The sequence below is a fragment of the Cydia pomonella genome, chromosome 19 (assembly GCF_033807575.1).
Source record: "Cydia pomonella isolate Wapato2018A chromosome 19, ilCydPomo1, whole genome shotgun sequence".
NCBI lineage: Eukaryota > Metazoa > Arthropoda > Insecta > Lepidoptera > Tortricidae > Cydia > Cydia pomonella.
In genome coordinates, this window is record NC_084721.1 from 7384532 (window position 1) to 7396265 (window position 11734).

The 11734-nt window shown below is 36.2% G+C and overlaps 2 protein-coding genes across 2 annotated transcripts in view; one reads left to right on the forward strand and one right to left on the reverse strand.

The window, feature by feature from the left end:
- The first annotated feature begins 79 nt into the window (after positions 1–79).
- Positions 80–11734, forward strand: part of LOC133528357 (uncharacterized) — a 35299-nt gene continuing 23644 nt past the window's right edge. Inside the window, exon 1 of the mRNA XM_061865720.1 lies at positions 80–436. The gene's annotated coding sequence lies outside the window, so the exon portion shown is untranslated. The remainder of the gene's footprint in view (positions 437–11734) is intronic.
- On the reverse strand, positions 5089–8852 carry LOC133528582 (uncharacterized). Its single transcript, XM_061866019.1, has 4 exons — positions 8679–8852; positions 8488–8589; positions 8273–8390; positions 5089–8190 (listed from the first exon to the last, which is right to left on the reverse strand). The coding sequence occupies exons 1-4, from the start codon at positions 8754–8756 to the stop codon at positions 7361–7363; spliced, it is 1128 nt and encodes a 375-aa protein (XP_061722003.1). The 5' UTR covers positions 8757–8852; the 3' UTR covers positions 5089–7360.

An 11734-nucleotide genomic window follows, 5' to 3' on the forward strand; every position in this document is an offset into this window, starting at 1 on the left:
ATCTTCGTGTAGACTACTACTCGTATTTCGAGCATTTTGCAAACCTATTTTGGCAGGACGACCTCTACGCAATTCTCAGCAACTGGATGATTCTGTATTTATCGGGAAGATTGGAAGGAAGGGGGAGGCCTTTGTCCAGGAATGGGACAGTTTATAAGCTCTTAAAAAATCAAAAAGTTCATACGTTTTTTTTTTAGAATGCAGACCACAACCAAGCGTTAACAGAGTTCTGCACCGACATTCTCAACATATTGCCTTCGATCCAAGAAGAACATTGTCTGAAGACCAAACCGGACCGTTACGAAGCATTTCTAATGCAGCTGACTGAAGTAGGTTGTGACGCATCACACTTAATCAATGGGTAATACTATAACGAATATATTATGCAATCTGTGAAGCGCAAACTCAAAACTAAAAGAAGTATTTGGTAAAACAGGTAATTTGTTTTCTTTTATTATATTGGATGATGTTAGGTCGTGATCCTGATTTCAAAAATATGTGAAGATGGTCGACAAGATACTAAACAAATTTCCCCAGGGACTAACCATAAAAACGCGATAACAAAAGTAATGGACTCCTTGAGGAGACGAAACATGTGGGATCGACCCATAAACTAAAGGTATTTACTATACACCGATGATACAAAAAGGTGGTACAAAGTGCATGAAGTCCAAATACCTATTAAGAAAATTAATATTGAGCCAAAATACAATTGTACCTACCTCTAGCCTTCCAGAGACCTATTACAGAGTCTCCCATTTCATTGTGATTTTAATCTTCTTATGACAAATCAAAAATTGCATTTGTCTTGGCAAATTTTGTTATGCGGGCGGCTACTTAGAGGTTAATCCTGAAAAATCTGTCGAGTAGGGCAATAAATTTCCGTTCACTGGGCAATAAAAACAGGCCTTACGAGTTGTTTGGTCGGATTTAAACTTTAAGATACATCAAATAGTAGGTCTAGATATGATATGGATCAGATAAGGATAATTCACTTTTGACACTGACATATCCGATCCATATTGTATCTAGACCTAATATTTGACGTATTTTAAATTTCTAATCGGCCCGATTATCTAAGTAAAAATATGCTCAAAAAAACCGAATAAAACACCACCTTCAAAAGTCAGACGAATTTTGCAGAGATATGTAGCTAAACAGAAAAAACAATTTGTTTTAAAGTAACATACGAGTATAACAAAGTGCAGAGCTCTCATTACTGAACAGGACTAACGCCCAGTTTTCTAAAGCACGTAATAAAGCACGGTGAGCGCCCCGGGAGCGCTTGTTAGCACCCTTACCTACAATCCAGTGCGGCCCGAACTACTAAAACACTACTGTATACACCTGGACTTTGGTCCAAGTCAGACGAGCTACGACAAAATATATTATAATATGTAAAAAGACACAATTTCAACTCTGGCGGAACGCAGGGTACATGAGGTGCCCCAGAAACCAACGATTATTTGTCGAGAGGTGATAGAAGAATTTTTCTTTTGTACTTTTTACTGAGAGTAGATTTTCCAAATATTGTAAAACTAGCATGGTTGACGTCACGTATACATACTTTGCAACGATACCCCATAGAAATTGCTAGAGATATCGGTTAAAATTAAACTTCATCTACTATAAAACGCATATCTCCGGTCTAGAGATGGGTAGGGGTGAATAAATACCCGTACCTATTTACTCATTTAGGTGGGTGAAAACGACTATTACGAATAAAATATTTAAAAAGTGAGTTTTTAGAACTAAATTATTTATATTGAAAATTTTTAACGTGTATTAACAATATTTACATAAAAAGCATATAGGACGCTTAATTTTTGAAAGAATCATCAGTGAGAGGGAATTTGTGAAAATGCGTGCTTAACAATTTTGTTTTAAATAAGAAGGTATATACTTTAAAATATGGGACTTAAGTGCTATCGATGATCTAAATAACTGCATGTCGTGCAAAATTGCGTGTTTACGATCTTTTATTAAGGGTTTAAAAAAACTCATTAATGGCTCTACCGATCATGTTCAAAGTATGTTTATGTAGTAGGACTAGAGTCTACGGCTAATTTTCCGATTTTGTTTTTAACTTTGGTTCGTAAGTTATAGCGGGATAAACATTATTTCGGCCTTTAGAAACGATTTTTTTTCCAAAAGTATTCATTGTATCCAAAAAAGTTTATAGAAACATTCAATATATTTGTAAAGACCCATTTAATGATGTGGACACGTTGGTGGTTCGTAATTATTTTTTTCGTCACAATTAGTTAAATGTATGGAGTACCCTTAAAAATATATTTCTTACAATTTTGAGTACTTAGTTTAGTAGCGGCTTACAAAATAAGCCTATTTACGAGTATGCCCTTTTCAGCACCCAAGTGTAGTTAATACCCACCAATTTGGATGTAAACGAGTAAATACGCGTATATTGAGTATTTACTCGGTATTTACCCATGAGTATTTACTCCCTACCCATCTCTACTCCAATCTATGGGCACTATAAACGTTCGATGTCGCACACACACGCCCGTTCAGTTTCTTCTCTCACTCTCACTGAGCGTAGATGCTAGCTTGGACTACAAAGCGAATATTTGTGACTTTGCATGCCTAAAGGGTCTATGCTGCACATGGAGCATAAGGACCCTCTAGGCATGCAAAGTCATAAATACTCGCCACCGGACTAAATTAAAAACGAAACGGAATTAATTAAGTAACTGGATTTGTGATTCATTTTTTTTTTCATCTCGATATTTACAATCCTGCACTTACTACAAGTTTCTGTTTGACCCAATGGTTGACTGATAGAGAATGCCTTAAGGCATTACGTCCGCCATTTGTACAATTTTATATCGTGCAATAAAGCTTAAATAAATAAGTTACTAACGTAGTCGGAACTAGCCTTGAGCGTGAGCGACGTGGCCGTTCGTGCCCGTGGTCTCGGATATCATGTTTGCGATTTTTTTTTTACCAAATTAATAGATACGTCCCTAATCAATGAGTTCGATCAAAAATATAAAATAATATACAAAAATTTATACAAACTTTTAAAATGCACCTGTTTTTTAAGCGTGATTTTTTTTAATGAGTTGAATGAGAGAAATAAGGTTTTGAATCGATGAAGTTACTAGAGAAAGGCAAATTAAAGTCTAGGCAACCGTATTGTGATCTAAAAAAGTGGCTGTGACATAATCGTACAGACAGACGGACATGACGAATCTATAAGGGTTCCGTTTTTTGCCATTTGGCTACGGAACCCTAAAGAGAGCTACGATTTATAAAAAAAACTTTGCTGGCTACAGCTACTGCAACTTTTTATCGCCTGTCACCATGCCTGTCACGTTCTAACTTATGTAACATACTTACGTAAGTGCGAAAGTGACAGGCATAGTGACAGGCGGGCGATAAAAGTGCAACCATACTGCCACCACTGGAACAAATTATTTTTTAGCATTTTTGGTTAAGATAAGATAATATTTTAGAGTCAAAATTGTGTAAAAATTATTAACAAGTTATAAATATAAAGGTATCAACAATTTTGCCCATTTCGAGCGTACAATATACCTATATATCTTATATTACAAAATGTAATGCCCAAGAAATAATTATAAATAGCTAGTCTAGATTACAAAAAAAATACTCATTTAAATCGTAATAACATTAATACAGCAGCCAATCTTTTAACTACGTTTAACTTGAACCCCATTCAGGCAAGTAATTGTATATTTTTATTCCATTAACATAAGTGCTCTTATTTAGAATATAACTTGAAGAGCGGACTGTTGTATATGTCATATCTGTATTAAGATGGTATATTTTTCTTAGAATGAAATTATTCAATAAATAAGGTGTTTTAAAACAAATAACCAAATTTCCAATACATATATACATGTCAAGGTCAATATTTTATAATGTCTAAAGAAAGGTCTAAAGGATTCCAATGTGCTCAGTATAAAAATAATTCTTAGACACTTTTTTTGGAGAGCAAATGTTGATTGGATATTCACTGAGTTACCCCAGAATACATATAAACATCTCACTCAAACACTCTGTTGATGTTATGTAGATTAAGATAGATATCGCATCGCATAACAGTTACTGGCGATTCTTTTGATATTTTTCCGATATGTAAGGTAAGGTTAGGTTCAGATAGGAATGACTAGTAAACGCGTGTTGCCTATGGTTTGGGCACCGAACCCCTCGATGTCGCACACATGCGGCGTTAACGAACCGAACCCTGGAACAAATTGTTTTCTTTCTCTGCGCCAGCGATGCCATACTATAAACGAGCTCCAAGAATTACATAGTTGCTACGATACAAAACTTAATGTTTAGATAAAATTACCGCCTTAAAAAATAAAGTAAGACCTTGAAAATTGCTAAATTCGCACTGTCTTGTTGAACGTAAATAAAAAAGGAGCAGATAACTACATGCATGTCGAGCATCAGTGGGCGCGCGGCCCGTGCCGTGAACAATTAATTATTCAATTAAATTCCTAAGGTTATCTAAGCTAATAGATCAGAGGTATGGCCAAGGGTAATATGGCTCCATTTTTGATACTTAACACATATCAGTGAGAGAATAAGGATCAAAGTCAAATGGCGTTCTAAAAGTTTTGAGCATAAAGATGGCAATAAATTTACTGTGGCTGCAAAATTTTCTTTTACATTCCACCTCTATTTCAATTTATCTGAACTATCATGTTAAAGGAAATCTAGATTCACCCAACAGCTTTGACGACATTTGTATTCAGTATTCAGAGTTCATTTATTTCTTGCTTCCATAGAATATTTTTGGGTAGGTAGTAGTTAACACATTTCTTATGGTATCACATCACATCATATGGACCCTGAATAGGGTGTAGCAAATACTAACAAATAACAATTTAAATAACTTACAAACTTATAACTAACATAACCTATACATGTAACTCAGACTTATTGCTAATAACAACATTCATTAGGTATATATGTAGCAATTATTATGTAGTATTAATTATATGTGCAGCAATTTATGATGACTAAAAGGTTTATTGTGTGATGACCTATGGCTACTTATAACTTTTTTTCTCCTTAATAATTTTGGTAATAGTATAATACGCTATTTTTAATAAATGCTGCTTTAATTTTCTTTCAAATATATAGTTGTTTTCTTCTGATTTGATAAAACTGGGGACATGGTTGTAGATTTGTATCGACGTGTAGTATGGTCCTTTTTTGAAAATTTCAATTTTTGGATTCGTCAGAATTAGATCTAAATTACGGCGGGGGTTTGTATTGAAATTGAATAAAACGATATTGTTACGAACAAATGTGGCTGACTCTAAAATGCAAATTGAATGTAAGGTTAAAACTCCTAGTCTAATAAAGTGTGGTTTGCAACTTGTTGTTTGTTTAATATTGAGGATTATGCGAATACATTTTTTCTTCATGACAAAGGCATCATGCATATCCAAGGTACCAGCGCTGATTACAGGTGAACAAGATCCTGATATACGATACAAGGAACTGTCGAATGACGTCCACAAGAATATTTTCAAAACAAAGACTCTAAAGCAAGGATCACTGAAAACAAGGTTTAGTGAATGGGCCACAGTGGGCATCCATAAGAGTAGTAATAGATTGTACGAGTATGACCTGTATGAAATGAGGAATATTAACCATGGCGAGAATTTTGCGGATTATGTAAGATAATATTCAAAAGTGTTCAAGAAAGTCTGCGGCGCGGCTAAGTCTGCCTTCATAGGTCAGAAATTTAGGTCTGTTAGTCCTATCCAAATGTCATACAGCAATGCAAATACATGGAGTTAGTATATGTTCCTAGTATATGAACCTCATTTAAGTTTTAGCTGTTTGAAGAGTCGACAGTACTGTTCTTTTGTTCTCATTATCTCATTATCATATCTCCGTTATGAGAATGTCGTTCTTTAATAAATAATATAAATCTTAAGCTCAGTGTTAGTTATTCAAATAACAACAGGTTATGGGCCCAGTCATGCTAGTCATGAAGCAAAAATAAAATAATATGTGCAGTGCGCGAAACACAATTTTTACGACATGATTTGAACATCGGCGAAAAGTAGGGTTATGAAAAAAATTTGTCGAGAAGGAAAATATTTTCTTTCAGACTGAGGCAAGGCAGGAAAACAAGATAGCAACGTTAGTGACCACCAATAATGACGTAATGCGCAAACGCAGATTACCACCACCGAAGACAAGGGGCGTGGCTAGCAGCGATAACGCCATACCATTGAGCGAGATCAGATTAAAAGTTGCACTAGTTATTACTTATTGTTATTATCATGATCGAATTGTAATTCCTGCGATACTTTAGTGCCAATATAGATTTATATTCATTATTTTACTGGCAATAATGCGTAAGAGCTTGTTTGGTCCAGTAACAATACTTTTTTATTATAACAAAATATTAAATTCAAGTAACACACTATCGCCACATTAGGCTACTTGTGAATTTTAATAAATGAAGTAAAATGAGTAATTTATTAAAAAATATTATAGGACATTATTACACAAATTGACTAAATCCCACAGTAAGCTCAATAAGGCTTGTGTTGAGGGTACTTAGACAACGATATATATAATATATAAATATTTATAAATACTTAAATACATAGAAAACACCCATGAATCAGGAACAAATATACATGCTCATCACACGAATAAATTCCCTTACCAAGATTTGAACCCGGGACCATAAGCTTCGTAGGCAGGGTCACTACCCACTAGGCCAAACCGATCGTCATCATAAAAATCGACAAAAACTACGAACTGTAACATAATTCATTGCATTATTCAACTATTCTTTATTTAGTGACACCTAATAGTGTAATCATCTAATTGTAAAAAAAATTAAGAGCATTTAAAATGTATAGTTAGGTAGGTTTTATTGTTTGTTAGTTAATGAACTCCTAAAATATGTTTGAAGATGTAAAATTAGGTAATAATAACGCTTTTAGGTAGCTTTACGCCGATAAAAGAATATATAATGAACACCTACTCAGATATTTTCTACATCTTTGCGGGGCAATAAGGATTAATATTGCTGCCATCGCATATTTATCTCTAATATAACGTGCATTAACAGGTATAACTTTGATAACAAGTAAGTGCCCACACAGTTATAAAATAATATAATTATGTAGCTGATAAAAAGTTATGATTCTCTCTTTTTAGATTTATATTCAGCTAATTCTTGTGCTGCCTGGAGAGACTGTGTAATAGGCAATTTAACATTTAAAAACCTAGTACTTAGTTAGGCACCTTATATATATATATATATGACAATGAAAACAGCAAGACTGACTAAAACATTTATTTATAACAATTTCCATAATGGCTCATCATATCAAAATCCGAGTTGTGTCCCAGGATTCAGGTACTGAGATGGCGACAACTGCTCTTCCGGTGAAAAAGGGCCGGAGCGACACAGCCAGGGTGAATGGTGCCAGTACGCCTCCTCTGTGTATGGCTGTACAGGATTGATATATCCAGACGGTTCAACCGTAGTATCTAGCTGATACTCGGGTGTGGGAACCTGTGGCCCGGCGAAGTGATAGGTGGAATAGTCGACAACGTAATCCTGTTGGTCAGAGGTGCTGTTCACTGGTGACTCCCTCGAAGCGGGGAAGTTCTGATCCGACGTCGCCACGATCGGGAGCCAGGGATCCGTAGGCAAACAGCTATTGTCGAGCGAATGCTTTATCTCTCCGCTGAAGCTCGTGTGGTCTTGTTTGAATGACGAGTTTGATGAAAAAGGACCGGCATGACACTGCTGGGATGCATGGCGATAGTAGATCTGCTCAGTATAAGGCGGCACAAGTTGAATGTGGTCAGAGGTCTCTATCTCACACTTAGGAGCGGGCATGTGCGGCCTTGCGAAAGGTGAATATTTGACACCACGCTCCCGATGGTCAAAGGCGCTGCTCTCCGATGACGTCTGCAAATCCGCTGGCAGAATCTCTTGCACCGACAAATGTTCTGGCACGGGGTGTTCATTTTCATGATCCAACTTGATTACAAAATCTAACGAAGGCTTCGGAATGGGAATATCCACCGGCGTCTCACAATCCTCCCGCTTCCTTTTGACCGGTCGAGACGTGTCCGTGAGTTCTCGAGTCGGGGGTCCGGAGCTCTCGATCTCATCACATTCTGTAAGCCGCTGCTCCAAGGTCTCAACTGCAAAAAAAAAAATAATACGTTTAGGGCCTGTTACACAGTACTATATGGCAACGTTTCAAAAAAGACGTCGGTAACTTACTCTGAGCCATAAGATTCTTATTACACCGCCGCAACGAGTCTAAGTCACTGCTATGCTTGACCTGCGAAGCTCGTTGGAGCTCTGTGATTACTGTTGCCAGGAGTTCTGCATTTGAGATCTGTGAAATGGACAAATATTATGAGTTATACAACTGACAGTACCTACTGTAAAAATACTAAGGGCATTTCATGTACAAAGCTAGACAAGAAACTTACGGAACCGGTGACGCCAACAGCCGCAGCCAAGTCTGCAAACGCACCCACCATCTCTTCTCTGCGTTCCCTTTCATACTGCGCGTTTCTAGCTCTGCGTTCATTCTGAAAAATACATCATTTATGTTATATATTCCAACGACTTGTATCATCAATATATTTAATACAATACAATAAAGGGTTAATTTGCTCACCTGAGACAAAGGCACTCTATTTTTACCAGCGGGTCTACCCCTCTTGCGGAGTATGTTCTGGTTTACTTTTTTCTCCATGATTATTATTTTTTTATCACAACTGGCACTGGTCGGAATCACGGGTAATAGAATTATGTGCCAAAACCCTTCTGCCGTTAGTATTTATTATCTTAGGGATGCACAAACGCAGATTACCACCACCGAAGATAAGAGGCGTGGCTAGCAGCGATAACGCCATACCATTGGGCGAGATAAGAGTGAAAGTTGCACTAGTTATTATTGTTATTATCATGATCGAATTCAAATTGTAATGCCTGCGAAACTTTTGGAACAATATATTATTTATTATTATTTTTTTATTATTTTTTTTTTTTTTTCACCTCACAAAGGATACATTTAACAATTAGTATTATATAGAGCAAAGGCAAATTCGATTATACCCTTTGTGAGAGACTGGAGTCTGAACTAGGCGTAAACCTGTAATACAGATCTCCAGGCCCTCACCCCGGAAACTATATAGATTTATATCCATTATTTTATTGGCTTTATTGCATGGGAATAATGGGAGAGAGCTTTTGTTTGGTCCATACATTGTTTTTATGACGCAAAATATTTAGCTACTGTAACACACTATTGCCACATTCGGATACTTGTGAATTCTAATAAAGTAAAATGAGTATGTAGGTACCTAATTTATTACAAAAACCACGAACGGTAACATAACTCATTACCCTGTTAAACTATCATTTATTTAATGACACCTTATAACTATATCATCTACTTGTATGCATTTATTGCTAAAAGCGCTTTTAAAATGTACAATACCATGTCGCAAAACACTTATATCATTCCAAATTAATGGTTTGTTAAGTTATTCGAAACTCCAAAACTATGTTTGGATAGTTATTATCATGATCAAATGATCATGCCTGCGCAACTTTTGGCCCAATGGAGATTTATTGCTATTATTATTATTTAGAACACAAACAGTCACATATACAAATGGATTTGAAGTACAATGTAGTGTACTTAACATACTTAAGAATCATAGACATGGAGGTTCATTATTTTATTAGCTTTATTGCATAGGTATAATGCGAGTGAGCTTAAAAGTAAAATGAATAATTTTTTAGTTGTTTAAAAACGTGAATAGGTCACCAATACCTATTACATCAATTTTTTTTACTGACACCTTATAATGGAACCATCTTCTTTTAATATTAAAGCTTAACAGTGCTTTCAAATTCTATATTACAATTATGTATATATCATGTCGTATTGTCGTACTTAGAGGTATCATTACAATTTTATGTTTAGTTAGGCAATTCGAAATTCCACATATATTTTGGTATACGTAATAATAGCGGTGGCGGCCGAATGGATATGACGTTCGACTTTCAATTCGGAGGTCTCGGGTTCAAATCCTGGCTCGTACCAATGAGTTTTGGCGGAACTTATGTACGAAATATCATTTGATATTCACCACTAGCTTTTCGGTGAAGGAAAACACTGTGAGGAAACCTGCATACATCTGCGAAGAAATTCAAAGGTGTATGTGAAATCCTCAATCCGCATTGGGCTAGCGTGGGGACTATAGCCCGAGCTCTCTCGCGCATGATAGGAGGCCTGTGCCCAGCAGCGGAATGTATATAAGCTCTAATAAAATTAAATAATAATAGTCATATTAACGCTCATAGAATTGGGTAAAATCAGACCAAGTTAAGTTGGCAGTGATTTTGATAGCCGGACGGTGCAAGTGGCAAGTAAACATCATAATTTCATAGAAGCTTGACGATTGAAATAATCCGTGCACCGTCTCGGCTATCAAAATCGCTGCCAACTTGTCTTCGTTTCACTCTAGATAAGATACATATTAGATTCACCTACACCTACACACCTACACATTACACCTACTTAGATTCTTGTTACGTTTTGGCGGGGCCCACAAGGCGCATTTTTATTACTGCGATTATTATTGTTACGAAAGGCGTCTTCGGCCTCGCCCATAGATGATCCTATATAGATGTAATGTGTACCGTGTGCGCCCTTGTGGGACAGAACATACGCAATGCGACAAAATTATAAACATTCCTTTAACGTTCGTGACAACATACCAAAACCAACCTATGCCTATGGTCGGGTTATGTACCCTGGTTACCCCATAAACCATACTAAATTAACGGTGAGGACTAAAAAAATGTGAGACTGTGAACAACGCTACCCCTACTGAAAGATACATAAAGACTATCCAGTTCTGTCAGTTTCCCCCCCACTATTGAACTTGGCTCTCACTTTTGACGGGATTAATGTTCCTCATCTTCGGCCACGCTCCTTATCTTCGGTGGCGGTAATCAGCGTTTGCGCATTCCTGAGATAATAATAAATTCACACCATCTTAGTAATAATAGTATCTACGTAGTTACGACGGGCCTGATATATAACAAACAATGGGCCTCCTACCTACCTTCTTAGGTAGTACCTAGTACGCGTTCTTGACATTTCAATATTTTATTACGTACGTAATACCTGCGCAACAACATTGCATATATTAAAAATTAACAAAATTATAATTCTGGATGCAACTCTTTGAAGTGAACATAAACATAAAACTAAATTTATTTAATGGTAATATTATAATGCGACAGGGTTGATGTTTATTATTATAACATCAGCATTTCCGCATTACTAAGACAAAACGTTAACACTAAGTAATAATAGTAGCCATTGCGTTATCTGATTACCTACAAACAAAACGACTTCACAATTAGGTGTCACTAAATCATAATTCAGTAATAAAACAAACTATTTATGTACGTATCGGGAGAAATTGGTTTTAATGCTTATATTTTATCTAAGTTATCAAACTAGGTACTTGCTAATATTATGACGGTTACAAAAATATTTTAGGAGTTTTGAATCACCGAACAAGAATTAAAATTGGATTGATATACAGGTATGTTTATCACTGGTGAACGTTGACTTTTTTTTTTTTATACTACGTCGGTGGCAAACAAGCATACGGCCCGCCTGATGGTAAGCAGTCCCCGTAGCCTATG

Excerpts from the sequence above, each read along its gene's own strand:
- LOC133528582 (XM_061866019.1), bottom strand. The coding sequence starts at position 8,756 with ATGGAGAAAAAAGTAAACCAGAACATACTCCGCAAGAGGGGTAGACCC. Across the intron at positions 8,391-8,487 it reads CTGTTGGCGTCACCGGTTCC|ATCTCAAATGCAGAACTCCT; the intron begins GTAAGTTTCTTG and ends TCCATTTCACAG. Across the intron at positions 8,191-8,272 it reads TAAGAATCTTATGGCTCAGA|TTGAGACCTTGGAGCAGCGG; the intron begins GTAAGTTACCGA and ends TTTTTTTTGCAG.